The 19,516-nt window shown below is 40.6% G+C and overlaps 3 protein-coding genes and 1 long non-coding RNA gene across 13 annotated transcripts; 1 reads left to right on the top strand and 3 right to left on the bottom strand.

Annotated features, from left to right (window-relative positions):
* Positions 1-488: 488 nt before the first annotated feature.
* On the bottom strand, positions 489-3,530 carry LOC135654292 (cytokinin dehydrogenase 3-like). The gene is made up of 5 exons (XM_065175578.1): positions 2,286-3,530; positions 2,054-2,181; positions 1,700-1,960; positions 1,366-1,628; positions 489-1,125 (listed from the first exon to the last, which is right to left on the bottom strand). Exons 1-5 carry the CDS (start codon positions 2,863-2,865, stop codon positions 756-758), a joined length of 1,602 nt encoding a protein of 533 aa, XP_065031650.1. The 5' UTR covers positions 2,866-3,530; the 3' UTR covers positions 489-755.
* A 4,362-nt stretch (positions 3,531-7,892) lies between these two features.
* LOC135654281 (uncharacterized) lies at positions 7,893-9,933 on the top strand. Its single transcript, XR_010502904.1, has 2 exons — positions 7,893-8,416; positions 8,523-9,933. It is a non-coding gene; the product is annotated as an uncharacterized LOC135654281 (long non-coding RNA).
* On the bottom strand, positions 8,621-9,284 carry LOC135654265 (psbQ-like protein 3, chloroplastic). The gene is made up of 2 exons (XM_065175576.1): positions 8,823-9,284; positions 8,621-8,743 (listed from the first exon to the last, which is right to left on the bottom strand). Exons 1-2 carry the CDS (start codon positions 9,282-9,284, stop codon positions 8,648-8,650), a joined length of 558 nt encoding a protein of 185 aa, XP_065031648.1. The 3' UTR covers positions 8,621-8,647.
* Positions 9,934-10,933: 1,000 nt separating the features above from the next.
* On the bottom strand, positions 10,934-17,679 carry LOC135581147 (NADPH-dependent aldo-keto reductase, chloroplastic-like). Of its 10 annotated transcripts, none has more exons than XM_065175568.1 (6): positions 17,485-17,656; positions 17,197-17,251; positions 16,937-16,971; positions 16,264-16,839; positions 14,172-14,438; positions 10,934-11,402 (listed from the first exon to the last, which is right to left on the bottom strand). In XM_065175568.1, exons 4-6 carry the CDS (start codon positions 16,828-16,830, stop codon positions 11,154-11,156), a joined length of 1,083 nt encoding a protein of 360 aa, XP_065031640.1. In that variant the 5' UTR covers positions 16,831-16,839; positions 16,937-16,971; positions 17,197-17,251; positions 17,485-17,656; the 3' UTR covers positions 10,934-11,153. The 10 variants fall into 10 exon arrangements, with proteins under 10 accessions (XP_065031640.1, XP_065031638.1, XP_065031639.1 ...); XM_065175566.1 differs by lacking the exon at positions 17,485-17,656 and adding an exon at positions 17,337-17,405; XM_065175567.1 differs by lacking the exon at positions 17,485-17,656 and adding an exon at positions 17,331-17,397.
* Between the last annotated feature and the right edge of the window lie 1,837 nt (positions 17,680-19,516).

The raw sequence follows: 19,516 nt of genomic DNA, 5'->3' as shown, positions 1-19,516 counted from the left end.
TATCATTTTAAAATTCTCAAAAATAAATATTAAGAATGGTTATTGGCAACCTCTTGCTTAATATAACTGCTTTTAAAAATAATAAAATATAAGTTTACTAAATATAATCTCTCATTTATTTTATTTTTTATATCCCCTCAATTATTATTATTTTATACAATATATTTTTTCCTTTAGAAGGAAAAAAAGTTGTATGGGAGGAGTTAAAAAAATTATTAGAATTAAATAATAAATTAAGAATATTTACGAACATTTAACATCAGTTTGATTGAGACCTCCTTTCGCAGTAGTAGTAAGTCAGAGTCCGGTCTATCAACGACTTAGTTATGTTCGTTTCTTGTCTTCTTCTCTGTCCACTCCCCACTGCATGATCCCGAATCTACTTGGAAACCCACACCCACTGACACCGACAGAGATGGAAAGCCCAAAGAACGCACCAAAATCTTAAACAAAGCGAACCCACAAACCAAGTTGCAGTATATTAACGATAGAAAGGGCAGAGAGTGCATCCAATATATTCCCAATAAAAAGTACACGAAAAACCAAGTTGCAGTAAAGTAAACCAACCAAAATTTTAATGGGTGCGAAGGTATCCTCTTCCAAAATCCTTGCATATCAGATCAAAGAACAAAAAGAAGGAAAAAGGAAGATCGAGGAATGGGGAACAGGTTCCATGCTTCTTCTTTTCCTCTCCAGTAATCTTGTCACGTGCACTGAACTTGCTGTGTGAGGGTGGAAGAACATATGCGATGGTGCTACAGGGAGGAGGAGGAGGAGGAGGAGGCGGAGGATATCCTGGGGAATATGCCGTGGCCGGGGGCGAGGATGCCGAGCGGGTCGAAGCGGGCCTTGCGCGCCGCCAGCCGCTCCCAGCGCCGGCCGAAGTGCTCCCGCCAGTGGCTCGGCGAGGGGTGGTGCGGTATGTACTGCTTGGCGCCGATGCCGGGGGCAGAGGCGGCGTCGGCGATGCCGCGGTTGAGACGGAGGAGGTCGCGGAGACACTCGGCGGTGCAGCTGGCTGGGTTCGCTGACCGGAGCACGCCCACGATGTACAGCACCCGCTCGTCCTCCTCCACCGCTCCCCCGGCAGCGTCCGGCAGCACCACCGATGTGTTTGTGTCCCACCTGAACCATCCATGATACATAACGCATATGCAACGTGAAGCATACGAGGACATGGAACTCATAATACCCTAGAGGAGTCCTTAGAACATGGTTTCGATCCAGTAACTGTTGCACAGATACTGATATCTTGTGAAGTGATTGGATGTATGATGAGGTTGCCAAAGTGATTGCACTTCGTGAAGGCAGGCTTGATGGAAGGAAGAGACAGAACGATGGAGGAGGTCAAAAGCTGATCCTTACTTGTCTCTTAGAAGTGGGTAAAGGAGGATAGGGCCTGCGAACTCATCTGGTGAGATGTTCTCCAACAGCAAGTCCCTGAAAGCTTTGATTCCAGACTTGGGCACGAACATGTTGAGCCAAGGGTGGGGGACTTCCCACAGGCCAACACTCCTCAGGCTCATCTCCTCCATCCTAACCCTGTTGAGGAAGTCGTAGTAGGAGACCTCCGCACCGTACAAGTGGGATGGCAGGTGACTCATCCGCCTCGCAATCTCCTCCACGACCTGCAACGAGAATAACTTGGTGCCCAGCTTGTTCATGATCATTTGGAGCTACGAGAGGAATCGCTGCTGACCTCTTCTGTGCTGGCGTTCTTCGATCCGTCGTCATGGACAGCAAACTCAATGCAGTAGTAGACGTTGGAGCTGCCATTGCTGCGGAACTCAGGGGTGAAGTCTAGATGAGTGGGGAAGGCAGTGGAGGAGCCGTGGAGGAATTGCTCATTTAGGACTACGAAGCCTTCGACATAATCCACCAACTCAGGCATCGAGATGAGCAGCTCCTGGTCACTGGTAAAGGTGTCGAAATCATCATAAAAGGCTCTGACCCACTTGACCTAACATTGTCTCAAAACAACATCAAATTTACCAGCATCAAAATTGATCTCATACCAAAGTAGAGAAAAACAAAGAGCATTTTGGACTTTCACCTTCTCTGGAGCATCTTGGAGCAGGATCCTTGCTCTCGTTATGATGCCAAATTGGCCTAACCCACCAAGAACTGCAAAGAAAAGCTCTGGACTCTTGGTGGGAGTGCATGTCACCAGCTTTCCTTTACCTTCAACAAGTGAAGTTGGAACCGATGGTCAGCTCTGATACTAACATCACAAGAGAGCGAGGAGGTGAAATTTGGGTCTTCTGTGTTTTTCTGCTTCATGTTACCTGTCACCACATCCAGTTGAAGGACATTGCTGATCTGAGGCCCGTGTTTGAATGTTTGGCCACTGATGCCACCAATGGAGAGAGTGCCACCAACGCTGAGATAGAGGTAATCAGTCCAGGACCTTGGAGCCAGCCCTTGCTTCAAGCTCTCATGTAGCAGCTCAATCCACAGTGCTCCGCCACTAACATCAGCATAAGAGACACCGACCACCCCTTCTCCTTTCTTGTGGATTTCTATATTGGAGGGGAGAGCATCCATCTCGATGACTATGCCATCGAGTGCTTGGGCTTGGCCATGGATGGAGTGCCCAGCTCCTCTTGCCGCAACTGTGACTCTGCTGAAGGATGAGGAAGAGAGGAAGCTGAGGAGGAGAGAGATGTCTTCAGAGGACTGGGGTCGAAGGACTGCCGAGGGGGAGTTGAAGAGAATTCTTCCGAAGTCCACACAAGCTGTGCTTGTTTTCTGGAGGAAGCTCAAGGGACCAAAGTCCATGGGACTCTGGATGAACTTGCATGGAGAACAGAGAGCTAGAAGCAGAAGAAGGACATTGACTCTGGCGCAGAAAAGAGAGATCACCATTGAGGGGAGGAGAAATGAGCTCGAAACAATTCGTGCACCGTAGCTGGTTGCGTTTCAAGGGTTGGAGACAGGACATGAAAACTCGAAGCCACTTTACATATCGAATTCAACAAACAACAAGTTATCTTGCAACTTTAGATAGAGAAATTTCCACAGAGAAAAAAGCAGTGATTACCCCTGTGTTAGCCTTTACTTCCAAATACAAATAAATGTGTGGTGATTTTTCACAAGAAAATAATTGTGACTCCCAACAAAAAAAAAAATGAAGGCAAATTCGAGAAGGATCAGAATATGCTAAGCTTTTTGGTGTGTAGAAAGAATACCATGACTGCGATAGCAGAAAACAGAGAAGGATGGTGTTTGGGAACACTTGAAATGAACCAAAGAAGAACAGGGTAGAAAAGAAGAAGCACCACTCACTGAGTGTCCTTAAGAAGGTTGGTGGAGTCACACACATGTCCAAGCCCTCCTTTTATATGTTCTCACAAGTACCAAACAAATCCACATATCCAGAGACCAGCACAACGAAGAGATGGGGATGGAACAAGCCCGCAAGAAGAGAGAGAGAGAGAGAGAGAGAGAGGAGGAGACAGGAACAGAATTCCTCTGTCAATGAAAAGGGCAAAAGCACAGATCTCACTCCAATGGGCAATGCATTTATGGAAGGGCAAAATAATTCCAGTTCGTGGCCCAGAATCTAGTGGGAACACAAAAGTGATGCATGTGAGCCTCTTCATCCCCAACTCCTCCACCCCCGTCACCTTTCCACTCCTCTCACTCGTTCGTCCTGTGGCTTGCACAAATAACCAAGTAGTAGTGATAAGGACATTCTTCTAACCAGAGAAAATCTTGCTGCTTGGATTCATACATGGCCTCATAAATGAATCCTCTCCCTTTTTCCATCCACCTGCATCGTGTCTGAGAATGCTGGCTTCTTCAACCATGATTGTGTCGTCACTAGTATCTGATGCTGACGATATTTAAGGAGGACCAGGCCTGTGTGATGCTTCAGTAATCCTTGACCAGATACCATTTATTCGGATGGCTTGGGTAGTTTAGAGAGAGGGGGAGAGAGAGAGGGGGAGGGTGGCATCGAAACACCAGGACCAAATCTTTTGGAATGTACTGTGCTACTGCGGCAATGCGCCAAGCCCCAGTGAATGGTCGGCCACCACCTTACCAAGAGGATTTGCCCACAGATTGTGTGGTTGGTTGGTTTACATGAGCCTCGGTGTGTCACTGGCAAACTGGCAGCCACATTTTTGCTTGCAGCGGGGTCATCCAACCCCTGCTTGCACCGCACTGCAGTTACCACCATTTCTGTGCTCAAGCTTGTCCAGAACCGGAAGGAGAAGGGGGTGATGTCACTGTGCATTCAATCTTTTAGCCAACTCTGGGAAAAAAGCTGGTTTGTGCTGTGGAGGAATGATTATTAAAGGAGCAGAGGTTATGGTGGCTAAGCTATGCCTACAAGAATTTTCATTGATTCAGTCATTGTCAGTACAAGATTTAGGATCTTAGAGCACTTCCTTCCTGGGGTCCTCGACACATTGTTCTGGGATAAAGCCATGCATGCATGGACGACACTAGCGAGCCAGAACACTGCAAATCTCATGAGCTTTTCTTGTTCTAAATGATGACAAATACACAATTATTGCCCATCACTTTACCCAGCTTCAGTGGATCCACAGTCAATCTTGTCCCACCGATGCCTGACCCAAAATCTATCTTAATGGCAATCGAACATGGTTAACTTGTGTAGATCACCGTAGATCAGTTCTTTCCCCCCCACCACACACAAAGCCTGCATCGAGAGACCAGAAGGAATCCTCTTTGTCACATACAATCATCACTGAAATAGAAAGAGCAGGCATGACCTTTTTGCTTTTGGTTCTACTCGAGAGAGGAGGATGGAGACTTTTCTTTTTGTTGGACCCAAGAAGTTTCGGACGTTCAAAGTCTCACGTCAAAAACGCACTCCACTTGCACTTGCAGGAGTCCCAACGGTGGTCCTCTTCCTCTTCTTCTTCCTTCAAGCTTCAATATATAGTCACCGTTACAGTCTCTAATGGGTCAAATTGTTGTATAGCAAATCCATCGCATAGATACTGATTCTAGCAACTTTTAGGTTAAAGGGTACTTTTCTCATGTGCTGATCATGCTCCAAGATTGACTCAGTAGACTTTGAGAGATACGAGTTTGTATCAAGCAGATTTCATCAGTCATTTCCAGGACACTTTTGTGCCCCTTTGTGACTTCTCACTTTATCACAAGGAACATGCCCACAGTGTCAAATTAGTCAACGATCACATCCTTGTTTTGAGATATAGATTTCGTAGGACTACCAAAAGCCTCACCAAAGGTACAAATCCTATGCCTTTATGAGATCATTTGGCTGCAAAGTAGATTACATGTATGGGTTAAAGGAGGAAGGTAACCTCTTTAAAGATCTCATAGGTTTGGCCAGTCATGTCAGTCATATAGCAAGTAGATAAGAATATCCCAAGTGTTTATTCTCCTACTGATCTATCTTATTTAGCTCGAGTTATGCTGTGTGTATATATATCGATCTCATTAAGTTTCTTTAGTTTATAGCACACAACATGGACTAAAAGGAGAATGACTTTTAGGGATCAAAGAGTACGGTGTAACAAAGATACTGGGTTCAATCTTACAAAATTGATCTTAGGGAATCACAGACAAGATGAGCCCAGCATGACTTGCAGAATCTCATGAAGGCTTCTTTAATTGTTTGTCTTCTCCTGTCATGGAGAATTCCACTGCACATACATACACAGAGAAAAAGCATAACATTCATGTGGAACAGTTCTCAGGAAAGATTACATGGCCAAGGGAGAGAAGAGGAAGCAGCCATGACCCACCTGCTTTGGGAAAAAATCTAGTGCAAACATTTCATTAGACACGGGTGTCATCTCATGCTGGATTGCTTTCCTCTTGTGGTTGGCTGGTGTCTTTGTATCAGACTTAGTTGTCTAGATTTCTTCTTTCTTTATTTCATGGTCTCTTTTGGAGTCTTCCTAGTTTGCCAGTTTGGCCAGGCCCTCCCTTGTGCAAAGACATGGACCGATCTATAAGCCAATCATTTTATACTCCTCTCCTCCTTGATTGATAAGCCAACCTTTCAGTATAATTTAGTCTGTCTGTCTGAGCTAAGGTTGAATGCATTCTTTTTAGTAGGTCATGAGTCATTATTTGTGTGCCTTCTCAGGAACTGCAAGTGTTTGGTCATATTAATTCAAATAGATCCATGTGAACACTGTGTGCAATGTATAAGATTAAATTATGGTAACAATTAGAAGAAAATTTAGCATGAGAAGAATTAGGAATAAACCAAGGATAACATAATACCATTATATATAACATAAGTTTAGTTGATTGGATCACAATCTGACATTGATAATTGGTTTAAAGGGAAATACTTTTTTTGAGCTGAGAAAAGGTTGCTTCATTATTGACTATCGGAAAGGACAAAGAAAACCATTTGCTGACTTCATGATGCACTCAGTTGTTACTGTTCTTCTCTCCTGTGGGTGGGCACTTCATCTTCAAACTTGTTACATCTTGAGCTTTGGATTCCTAAGCGATGAGACTTGAGGAACACAAGTCCAGTTTGTATTACTGCACTAGTTGAAGTAAATATAAGCAATCACTTCCATAACTGCAGTTGCTTCTGCAATTGCTCTTCAGAGATCAGCCCCAGTGATGTTCCTGTGACTATTAGATAAAATGATTGGAATTCTTGTCAAGCAGAATGAGTGGCTGCATTCATTCTTCTCGATCCAAGTTCTCAATCACATCAAGGGGGAGCACAATCCACAAACAGTGGATTTCTTTGGACAAACATAAACATGCATGCCCTGGTCGGAGGACAGTGCATGTGAAGATAGACATCGGCATGGCCACGTACCTGCCATTGCCATTCACATCCTTAGTTTCAGTCACATCTGCTTTAACGGTTCTAGTCTGCATCCAAGGCATCATCTCTCTATCAACGAAGCACTGTGGCAAAATAGAAACTTGCATGAGTGAAGCCATTATTGGAGTGTGAGAGCTCAACGGTGGGAGACTGAAGAACCAGTGAACAGCACTGCTCCTATCAACTTTCAGTGGTATACAGTCTTTCTATACGGAGGAGATAAAGGGACCTATCTAAGATTCCGAGGTTTATCCATGCATCCAGTGACAAGTTGAAATGACTCATTCTGGTAGCACCAGTTACTGGATAGATTGCAATACCAATTTGATGGCATAGATTGCACTGTTCCCCACACTTGGTGTGGGATAATCAATGTGTAATCTTCAGAGAGAGAGAGAGAGAGAGAAGAAAATAACACGCATATGCTTACACAGGAAAGAGCTTGAAGTTGGTGCTACGATCATCGAGATCAAATTACCCTTGGTTCACTGTTGTGGGGATAACGAGAGAAGAAAGGCCGAAGGAAATGCCTATAAGTAAATATATGATTTGGTTACAAGTGAATTACTTTACATCATATAATGACAAAGCATTTTTAAATTAGTTGAATATAATATCTTATTTATATATATGTTAGAAGAGAGAAATTTTCTTAATTGATCAACGAGATTTTCTCGTGCGGAAATCTTTTCTGCTATCATCCCTCGTAAGACTGAGCTCCTATAAGGATGTCGATATTGGATTGATGCAACAAAAATAGTTTATGAGTGAGAGGCTTTATGAGTGAGTCTGCTAGTTGATCAGCTGTATTTATGTGAGAAACACACAGTTGATATTTTAATAACTTGATCTTGTGAAGTGGATGATAATATGTTTCATGCGTGAATGGAATACTAGATTGACACATAAGTAGATAGCTCCAATATTATCATAATATATTATAAAAATAATGATGAAGTTGATGTTGAGTTCTTTGAACAGATTTATAACCCAATTGAGTTCAACAGTAGCAATAAGTAACAGAAGTAGAGACACAAAGTACACTTGAATTAGTTGAATATAATGTCTATTTATACATATTAGAAGAGAGAATTTTTCTTAACTGATCAGCGAGATTTCCTCATACAATTAGAAAAATCTTATCTGATATAAGTTAGGAAGTCAAAATTCAAATCAAATTTGAATCAAGAAGTCAGTCAAAATGAATGAAGAGCATAGATGTGAGATGTGAAGAGCAACAGAAGAGTGCTTGTTGGGCCCCATGCCCAAGCTCAAGAGAAGACCTGCAAATCTAATTTGGCACCATAAAAAGGCCCATTATAGGGTGTTGCCCATTTAAGTCGGCTCTGAATAAGCGCCCGCTTCTTCCTCACCATCTGCCATCTTCCTCCCGGTGTCGCCGTCTACCATCTTGTCCACAAGTCGACGGCAAACACCACCCATCATTGTTGTTACTCTATCGGCGTACCCACGGTGGTCGTCCCTCTGCCCGCGCCCGCGTGTTTCTCTCGCGCCCACCCATCTGCAAGCGGATCCACTGTGGTCGCCCCTGTTTCAGATTATTGCCTCTTCTCTGTCGATTGCCGCTCTCTTAGCTGATTCCAATGCGTAGAGGTATTATTCTGCTTTGACACATCGATTACATAACTCTACGTTCATTTCTTTTGTTCTTTTAATAGATCCTCATATGGGGGATTGAATTGGTTCATCAATTTCATAGAGTGAATCAGGTCTTTCTCGGAAATTCGCTTGATAGATAGAGATAGATCGACAAAGACAGTGTTATAGAGAGAGAGAGAGAGAGAAAGAGAGAGGCAATAGAACAAACATCAACGTCTGCATTTGTTAGATCAGAACAAAAATCTCATTGAGTGTCGCAACGATGTTATCATAGCACTCTTGAACTCGGCGAGCATCTTTGTCTCTGGCAGCATAATCCAGCTGCAGCACAAACGATAAAGATTTCAAGCTTCATTTGCGAAGCTGGAGCATACCGAGAGCGTGAAGACAATGGACTCACACTTGAGACATCGTTGAAGAGGTGAGAGTAGAGCTTCCTCAGCTGTGGCCGCTGGCTTCCCGGCTTTGCTTGGATGATCGTGTAGAGATCCTGCTTCAGATACGACGAGCTCTCGCGAAGCGCGATCTGGGCTTCTCTCCACGACTGCGAATCGATCAAAGCCTTTATCCGCACCAGATCTCTTGCATGGATCTTCACCACCGCGTCTGCTTCTTCGGGTGTCTGTTCCGGAGCGGTGAATCTGAACTCCAAGGCGGAAGCGACGCTCGAACCGGAGATGGCTTCCTTGGCATGGAGAGCTACTGCTACAGCTGCTGCTGCTGTTGCTTGTCTCCTTCCGATGAGTAGCTGTTCCGGGAGACCCGGAGCTGCATGGCCAAGCTTGGAGTGGCCATGGAGGCGGCAAACGACGCCGAGCGAAGGGTTTGTGGAGCAGTGTCTCAGCGACATCGGCGATGCCATTTCACTTTGTGCAAGTTTTGGATGGCTGTGAAGAGCGCCACTGCTAATGCGGATAAGATGGTTCTTCTAACGCTTGTGGTCGACAATGAGTTACCACTTTCTCAAGGAAAGATTACCGTAGGAAAAGTCAAACCCAGAAAATGTTTCCCTATTTACATTAATCACAAGAAAAGTCAAACCCAGAATGTAAAGATAAATTCGGGAGCTCAAAATTCCATGAAACAATTACCGAGACAAATATTCTATCAAAGAAGGATGATATGATTCACAAGAAAACTTCTTAATTGTCTACAAAACAAACGAAAAAAAAGAAAAGAAAAGATAGCTATGTTTGATTCGCATAGAAAGTCGTAGTCATCAAAGAAGAGCAAACAAACACATTGACATTACTTCTGCCGCTACCTAATTAGAATCTAATAATGTCTAGACAGAAGTCAACATGAGAAATATATCTCGATGACTTGTAAAGCACATTCTTCCAAACAGCGACGATGCTGTGATCCAATGCATTTAAGACTTGTGTCCGAGGCTTAATTCAAGAGGTACGAGAGATTGGACAGAGACTGGTGCCTCATGTAATCTTGAGTATTGAAGTCTTTGGATTTGAATTGCCATGAACGTGAAGTCTGGTGTCAAATCTGTTGGGAAACGTCTCAAAGAAGGATTCAAAGTTTGGGTTACTATGCTTAATCATTTGGCTTGTTTAATTCATAGTATACTTTTATTCAGCTTAACTAATTTTTGTTCTGAAAATTTGTAATGTTGTTAGTGAAATTCATTGAATTTTGTTCTGTGTAAGGATAAAATTTGACCAAATTTCTATTGAGTTTAATGATTAGAAACATATCAAAAGACTCCTCCAACCCCTACATCTATCTAATCTACCGCAATTCGACATCAGTCCTTGGAAATTTTAATGTGTCAACCAACACAACTCTAATTGTGATTGAGGTATCAAACAAAGGGTAGGAATTTGTTTGGCGTTTATTCAAACAAGACAGCTCCAGAAAGCATCTGCAAAGTATTATTGATCACAGAAAGTCTTCTGATATTGTAATTTATTGTGATATGATGAGAAATATTGTTGATAATTATTATGGAGATCTAAGTGACATAGGTGCCGAATTGAAATGAATCAAGGCACTATTTTCAACCAAATAGCCTGCATTAGATAGAAGACTCGATCGATATCAGGTAGCACACTTCAGTTTTTGATGTGATGGTGTGGCCATGTAAAACAGCTTTTCGGATTACAAAGTTTCCATTTGATCTTGCTGTTTCTGGTGTTCACCAAACAATTTATACTATTTTTGCTTTCATGATTCTACCTGTACTCCAAGATAAGCTCAAGGATTCAGTTTCCATATTGCAGAGTCTCCAGGTGGCATTTTAATACAAGCTATTGCAGGTTTAGAACACAAGACAAAAGCCACATATGCTTTGATGAATCCTCACTCCACAAGGAGAGCAGCACTATGAACACATAGCTGCAACTTGTCAGCCACCACTAAACAAGGCCAAGGTTTACTACAGAACAGATAAGAGAGGTCTCAGCAACTGCTGAAATCAGAACTCCAACATGCACCAATTCAAAACTAGTTGCCATTCTTTCTTGAAGAACTTAAATGCACTACATGAACATAGCTGTAGGAGGGGGAAAACATATGATAACTTCCATTGTAGCAAAACCTTGATCCAGAGTAATATGACATAACTACTAAAATCTAATTAACATGAATTACAAGATGATATTGGTCTCTGAAGAGATTCGCAGATAGACATAACATATGTGCAGAAAATTTCGTTAAATATCCCCTTCTCAGATGAGAGTTTACAACAGTACACTTCTGAGACTTGAGAGTCTTGGGATTATTCGGTGTCATCTTCCATCTCATACACAGCCTGAAGAGGACCAGCAGCTGAAAAAAACCCTGTTTCAGATGTGTTGACAGGTCCACTCCCAAAGAGGCATATCTGAGGTTCAATCCTGTTCATTCTATTCCATTCTTCATCTGTCAGCGACCAACTGAAAATGTCTATGTTTTTCCTGATCCTGTCAGGATTTAGGCTGCACGGCAATAAACTAGTTCCTCGCTGTAGTCCCCATCGCAAAATGACCTATTAAAGAGTCAGTAGAAAAGCCATCAACAAAAATGTCGAGCCTTCATGCAAAGGCCAAATAAATGAAGTAGGATGACACCACAAAACATCAAGCATGATCCCATTTGGTGGCAATCATATCAAAGTGTCAAGTATATTATATCTCACTCATGGACAAGTGTGAGAAAGCAAAATTATTGAACTAAATCTACAGATCTCACACTGCAAGCTTACAAGGGATGGACCTGAAATGAGACTCAAATCTACCTGAAGGGCTAATAAAGAAGCTGATAGTAACCAGTGTAAAACAATAAAATAAATGACCACCAAAACCCCTTTTGCTATGCTTACTTTACCTTCTTTAAGTTAAAAGAAACATCTATTTTATTTGACTCGTCATACAGACATAAAGTGTGATGTGCAACACTTAACAGAACCAAACTAAAGAAAAGCATCCCTCTGCCCTCCCTTCTCCTCCTCCTCCTGCATCCGTCAACTCCCATCATCTTCCAACCCTCTAGGACAGAGGATTTGGCATGTTGGAAACTCGATCACCGTAACTGCACTTCAGTCGGGATCTCTCCTCAGAAGTCCAAAAATTGGTTGTAGGTCAAGAAAATGTGTCCAATCCTTTCATCAACCTCCTTGACTTCATGCTTTTTATATTGAATACAATTTCAGTTGGACCAGCATTTACCAACCAGTATTCATCAATACTGTCACATGGACCGTCCAATTTCGGACAGTACATTTGTGGTATGGACTTATTGCCTGACAAGCCCTGTTAACAGGGCGGTAAGCCTGATTCTTTTTTTTTAATTTGTTCGAAGTTAAAACCCTAAAAGGTCTTCTATCTTTTCTTCCTCTTTTCTCCCTCTTCCCCTATCAGTTCATCTCTCTTCTCTTCTTTTACTTCTCCCCTCTCTTCTCCCTCGTTCACAAGCAAAAAAAATGGATATCATCATTGATTATGCTCCTGCTTCGCAACAAACCAAACGCTAAGATAAAATTCCAATCCTGAATCTGGTTCCTGTCTTTACAAACCATACACAATGATTTGGTCATTCTAATTCTGATCCAAACGTGTTCCAATTGTCATTCCAGTTCCTGGTCATGATCCAGTCACCAATATCTAATTTAAATAGATGAACCATACTATTATAGTGTTATATTCAACTCCGTAAAATATATTGTTCATCCTTTTATGTATCTATATATATCCTAAAAGTTGTCACTCAACATCAACAACCTAAGATGACCCTCATGAGGCAATAAAATCTGTCTACATTAAGAACTCCACGAACCACTCTTTCAATGTTTTTAAAAACATCCTTGACATCACAAATTGCCAAGAAATCCATATCACTAGTTAATTCATGTAATACAAAGGAATAATTAATTGCCATCATACTGCAGTTTGACATCAAATTACAGTGAAATCTATCATTCATAGATTTTGCACAGCAAGGAAAGAAATGAACACATCCTGCCCTGGGTTACGATATTTTGTAGTCAGCCTCCACTAAAACCACACATAATCATCCAAAAATACTAGCAATCATCCAAAAATTGAATTTCACACTAAAACCTCAAGAATTGAATTTCACACCCTACTAGCAATCATCCAAAAATACTAATAAAAATCCATTTTCTCAGCAAAAACGAAGAAAGAACATATAGTGCATAAATGAAGCACTACGGCTAAACCAAAAGTATTGTTTCTAGAAAGAGAGAATGATTTTAAACTCATCCGTTCAGAGACTGAGAAGCAGACTTGATTGACCAGAGAGTTTCCAGCGACAATAGGGTAAGAGCCGCTTCTTTCTTGTGTGGAAACGCTTTCGTGACCAATTAACATTTCCTTGGCTCAGGTTATTCAACCTCCGGTATATATTCCAGATGGTCTATGTTGTTGGAGTTCTACATTCTGCCTTAATCCCACCTCTGTGTCTAAAATTGCCATAGGATATTAGATATTAAACATACCTTAATCTCACTGTGGACCATTGGATATCAAATGGACCATATTAGTCTATTTATCTCGATTGTCTATACTCCAAAAGTTCACTACTACTGCAACACTAGTTCCTTTTTTACGTGTCAGTTGTAAGCATATTCAGCTTCTATTATTTCCAATAATTACTCAATGGATGAGTGTTCACATCACTTACTACAGGATTAACTTTAGCTTAGATGATCCAACCTTTTGCAGCAAAGTTATATTTACATATTCATTATGGAGATGAACCAAGCCAACCTTTTTGGGGCTAGAGTTGCATACTTAGTAAGAAAATTATTTTTTATTTAATACATCATTACTATCTATATGATTCTTCCTTGAGTATTCATGGTATGTGCCCGTCTATTGCTTATGCTTCCAAAATAAAAGTACCAATTCTAGAAGATTCATAGAAGTGTCAAATGATGACCATAATAATGCAATTCCTCTGCCAATGCCACTCCAACCAAACACAATTGAACATCAACAGAAACCAAATTTTAGAACAATTGAATTGCTAGTTACCTTAGCATCAAGAATTTTATTCATCACCATTTTCATAATGACAATGATTGTCCAACATGTACTCCCAAGTTTTAGAACTGCCAACAGCTATAACCAGAACTATATGATTGATTCTTGAAGTAAATTTTATACATTTTACAAAACCCTGTTCTTAGAAAAGGTAAAAAGACCAATAAGGCAAAAGCTTCTCTGAGGTGCATACCTCAGAAGAAACTGAGAGGAGTGAAAAATGTTTCAAACTTGGGAAAGATGCAAGTCCTTACCTGCTCCGGTGTCTTGTTATGGCGTTCTGCAATATCTACGACAACAGAAAGCTTCATCATTGGTCCATGCACAGATCTTGACCTTCTAAATGTTATCCTAGGAGTTCCAGCTTCATCCTCAGATCCACTATCAGAAAGACCAGGACTGGCAGTTGCCATCCCACGAGATATGGGTACTCCCAGTGGAGTTTGAGCAGATACATGGATTCTTTTCTGTTGACAGAATTTCACTAGTTCATCCTGTCTCCAGAATGGATGCAACTCCACCTACAATTCATTATTCAATCAGCTTCATACGAAAAACTGAAAAACAGGAAAAGATCTTTCATACCACACACAAATATGGATCTGTCAAGAAGACATGTTAACAAAGTTTGACAAGATAAGAACCCAGGAATGAATGGAAAATCATATACCCAAGATGACAAAAATGACAATATGTATCATACAAATAATTTGGGATAAGCTCTAGAAGTCTACTTTAATCGTCCCCTGTTGTTGATCATTGCATCTGACACTAAATGAGCATCTTAGGTTTCCAAGTATAATCTACCTCCTATAGATAGATCCTAGATATAAATGAAGTCACTCATGATCAGGTCTGCATCCATATTCAACAACTCACTGGATTTTCATCAGTTCAACTGTCCAAATGCCATTCTATAACCATTTGACACACATTATCTTGAGATGATCGACTGATAAGCTATTATATCTAATTTCATACAGGTATATATATATATATATATATATAAGAGACCATGGTGCATTGTCTTAATTTATGTGGTTGATGGTTAACATTCTGAAGAAAAGGTGAGATACTTGAGATAAAATCATGAGCATGAAATTTTGAAGAAGCTCAATGAAAGAAAAAGGTGCAACACAAGGGCCTCATATAGGGTCAGGCTTCCAAGCACTCATCTTGCTATTAACATGGCCCAATTGTGGAGTTATAGAATAAGAAACAGGATTTTGGGAAAGGGACACAGCAGAGTTCATAATTTGTAACCCATATTTTAGACTCAGAAAGCCCCCACTTACATCACTTGTAGTGAATTTGAGTCCTTGACCAGAATCAGTTAATAGCAAACTTTCAACCTCATATCCTTGTCTAGAAAGGATGGATAATCTTCCATCACATGACAATTTGAGATGTTCAGGAGAAAAGATGCATATCATTCTTAATATCCATAAAAAGTATAGATTCCATCAATCCCTTAGAATAGGCTCAAGTAAACTTTTGAAGGCTTTTCACAGGAATTACTTCCAAGGCTTTTCACAGAGTTCAATGGCAACAACAAATTAATGTAGCAGAACCCAAATAGTGGTAACTTTACAGCTATATTGTTGTTGTACAAGAATTACTATCATGTCATAATTACCTTAAAAGTGCTGTCGTGACCTAAAAACAGAGTTAATAGGCAATAGTAACCTATAACTTTAGCTATTTATTCAGGTTATGTTTGCGTTGGCATGCTTCAACTTTCACAATCATGACTACATGCTCAAAAGAATGGATTGAATAGTTGAGTTCATTATCAGAAAATACTAAATGGGATTATGCTAATAACACAATGGAAACAACATTAACAAATAGACAACTTGTCATACAAACTAAGTCAAGCTTATAACATGCACCAAAAAACATGCTAGATTTTTCTACTTGATCTAACTGATGGTTTTTCACAAACAAATATGAGAACATGATGACAATTTTTTGGAAAGCTGATGAAAAGTTTGTTCGGTAAAGCATAAACTATAAAGAAAAAAACTAAAACCCAAGTTCACTTTTGGATAAGCCAAATCAGGCATATAATCATAGAAGTCATCATGATTTAAGCCACAACATGGACAAACATGAATAAATATACAACCACATTTCACATCATCTTCCAAAACTAATCATGAAAATAACTGCTTTAGTTAGTGAAAAGCAACTTGACTTCATAGAGGACCAATTACGATAGTTGTAACTCAAAGAGACCTGCTGCTTTGAGCTTTCTCTTTGGAAGAACTAGATTGTAAACATAACCTTTTACAACTATACAAGAAAAACAATGAGTATATAGAACATGAAGCTAATCAACCTGACCTGATTGACTGCTGGAACAATCTTCGCAAACTGGAGCAATTCGCTGATCTGCTGAATGTTGAAATTGCTAACACCAATCGCACGAACAAGCCCCATCCGCACAAGACTTTCCATAGCCTCCCAGGTTGGCTTCAATCGCTGCGAGAACTGTCTATATTCGCTTGCAGATTTCCAAGAAGGATCAGTGGCATCCCCGAGAGCCGAACACTCAGGCCAGTGCACAAGATACAGATCCAAGTAGGAGACGCCAAGGCTCTTCAAGGAAACTCTCACGGAATTCTCGACCCTCTTATGTGAATTAGTAGCACAATACAATTTCGAGGTCAAGAACAAATCTTCCCTCTTGGCTCCGCTTTCAAAAGCCTCGGCTAGCGCCTTCCCAACCTCAACCTCATTCCCATATAGATGGGTGCAGTCGATGTGGCGATACCCGGCCGTCAAAGCCGTCGCCACGGCTTCAGCGCAAAGATCACCTCCGTGTTGCCATGTTGCAAGACCAACAGCAGGAATCTTGGCTCCGGTATTGAGGACAAAGTAGTTTTTAGCTGTTGCTCCTTTCCCCTTCATCCCTCCAATCTATTCAAGAAAATCCCACATTTACAGAAAATCTTAGTTGCTCGTAGAGCATATAGACCAGAAAACAAGAAAAAAAACAAATCCTAGGCCAAATTACCCGGACAAACTACTGTCGGTTTTGAAAGAAGACTCCTGATTGCACAAGAAAGCAGCAAGATTAGTTTTTCTTTTCGTTTCAGCAACCAAAAATCAGGCGAAAACTGATCGATGCAGGATTAGCTAAAAGATAATCCAAGAATCATGAGCATGACGTTAAAACGCTCAAATCAAAAGGGACGTAGTCAACAACCCACTTCACAGAGAAACTCGCAGAAAGAATCGGCCAAAAAGGGAAAAGAAAGGAGGAGGGATACAAACCTAACGCAAGAAATCGCTAAAAGTGACGATGCCGCCGGTCCGAACAACCCACAAGCTAAAACGCACAAAAAATAAACGAATAAATAAAGGTAAAAATAAACAAATAAAAAGGGGAAAGAGAGACGTATTGGAACCCGAACAGTGGAAACAGGAGAGGATCCGAGAGCAAGGCCCGACCCAAGCAAAACAAAGATTTTGGACATGGCAATCCAAAGCCACGTATCCAAACCACATCGCGATCAATAAAAGACGGGAGCAGGGGGAGGGATTGACTGCTTCTTTGATTACTTTTTGTTCGTTTGGCGCGTCGTTCACCAAACCGATGAGAAGAATGCGACGGGCAACAGACTCCACCTACCGCGTGGAGATGAAGCGGATAAACATCCAAAGACCTGCTGCGCCCTCCTTTGGCCTAATCTTTTTGCCGCTGCTCCTCTTCTTCTCGATCGCGTGTGGCCTCGGGAGGGAGGGTAAAAGAGAGAAAAAGTAACGCCGGAAGGGGAGGCAGAGTCGCCTTGTCGAAAGCGCCGAAGAATCCTTTGACTCCTCGGTACTCCGGTAGAAGAGCAAATAACGTCAGTACCCCTGTCATCCCTGGATTGCAGATGTACCAAAATGTATCTCCCGAAAGCCTTTTTCATCCAATGTGGCTCCCTGTGAGACGTGGTACGTGGCAACACGTGCGGGTCCCACGAGAGATGAGGCTGCTACTCTGGAGAATTCTGAAGGTACTTAATTGGATGCTTGTTTATATTAGAACAAAAAAAAAAATACAAGGCATATAAAATTAATTATGGAGCAAAAAAACATTTTTTAGATTATTGGGTGAATTTCTGGAATTTTTTTTTATTTTTATCATTTGTAGAATTTCCTTAGAAGATTTTTTTTCTAATAACCTAGAATACCTTGGTCATCTTATATATATATATATATATATATATGTTAATATAATTTTTAAAAATTTAAATATATATTGTGACTTTATCTAAAATTATAACATCTTAAGAAACCAATATAATTTATATTTTCTACCAATATGGTTTATATTATAGTAAGAAACCAATATGATTTATATTTTCTACAGAGATAACTTTTTATTTATTTATTTTTAAAGTTTATTATATATATATATATGATTATATTTTTGTTTATTATATATTTGGGTCGTATGAAATTTTTATAAGATTACATACATACATTTATTTTGTACTTATTAATTTAAATAAAAATATATATTTACTTTTGAATAAATACTAAAATATTTAAAACACAAATTTATCATAAAAATATTTAATAATTTTTGAAATATAAATTTACCAAATAATATTATGTAAATATATATTTAAAATATAATTTTCATCTATTATTTATCGAGCATTCAAAACATTATATTCATTCAAAAAAAATTTAAAGTACATATTAAAAATATAAATATGTTTCGAAATACAACAGTATCATATTCCGTTATCATAGCTGATAAGGTATATTTTGGGTCCAGGCCATATCACAATCAATGTCACGCCATGCTACCGTCGAGTCAGCAAGAGGAGCACCCCCACGCACCGAGCCAGAATTCGTACCAAGGCGTTGCTTGGTACGTCCCGTCCTGGAAAGCTCGGGACGATGTCATATGGTGCCGTTCCGCGCGTCCAGGGACGATGATCGCATAAAGATACCATCTCACCCGAAGATTGGCCACCACGTCAAACCCGTATACGACTGACTCTCGTATAGTAGTATAAAAGCCCATGGCTGGCATCCAGCTCAGGAGGAGGCAAAAACAAATCAACCCACCATTGACTTGCTCATCGGATGGATCAAAGTCGGTAATCACCCGACGAGGGCCAGATCGTGTTGACTGTGCATCAGTTCATCACCAACCGCCATAAAAGATTGCGACAGTTGACGCAGGAAAACCAAAGCATAAAATTGTACTCATAATTTGAAGATGCCTAAATTGCTATTTCTTAGTGAATTGGTAAGAGAGAATGCAAAGTTGTAGTCACACATCATTTCCATCAATGCAGCAGCGACCGATTAAAGCATTGATGTTGCCTTCTTAATTAAATAGTAAGATAAGTGCCAAAGAGACGTCAAAGTCTTCGGATATATGTTTTCTTTTTTCATACCAAAACAAAAACGAATGACTTGCAGGATGAGACGAGATTACTGTAACAATCGAATACGACAGATCACCAGCAGAAAATTTTCAATGGCACTCGAAGACATCACATCAAAGCGCAGGAGAAGAAGCATAAATTCCAAGGCTAAATGGATAAAGATGTCAAAAAGGTCACGTCAAAGAAGACTTAATGAACGC

Source organism: Musa acuminata, chromosome BXJ1-4 (assembly GCF_036884655.1).
Source record: "Musa acuminata AAA Group cultivar baxijiao chromosome BXJ1-4, Cavendish_Baxijiao_AAA, whole genome shotgun sequence".
Lineage (NCBI taxonomy): Eukaryota > Viridiplantae > Streptophyta > Magnoliopsida > Zingiberales > Musaceae > Musa > Musa acuminata.
This window is presented reverse-complemented; position numbering and strand designations above follow the sequence as displayed.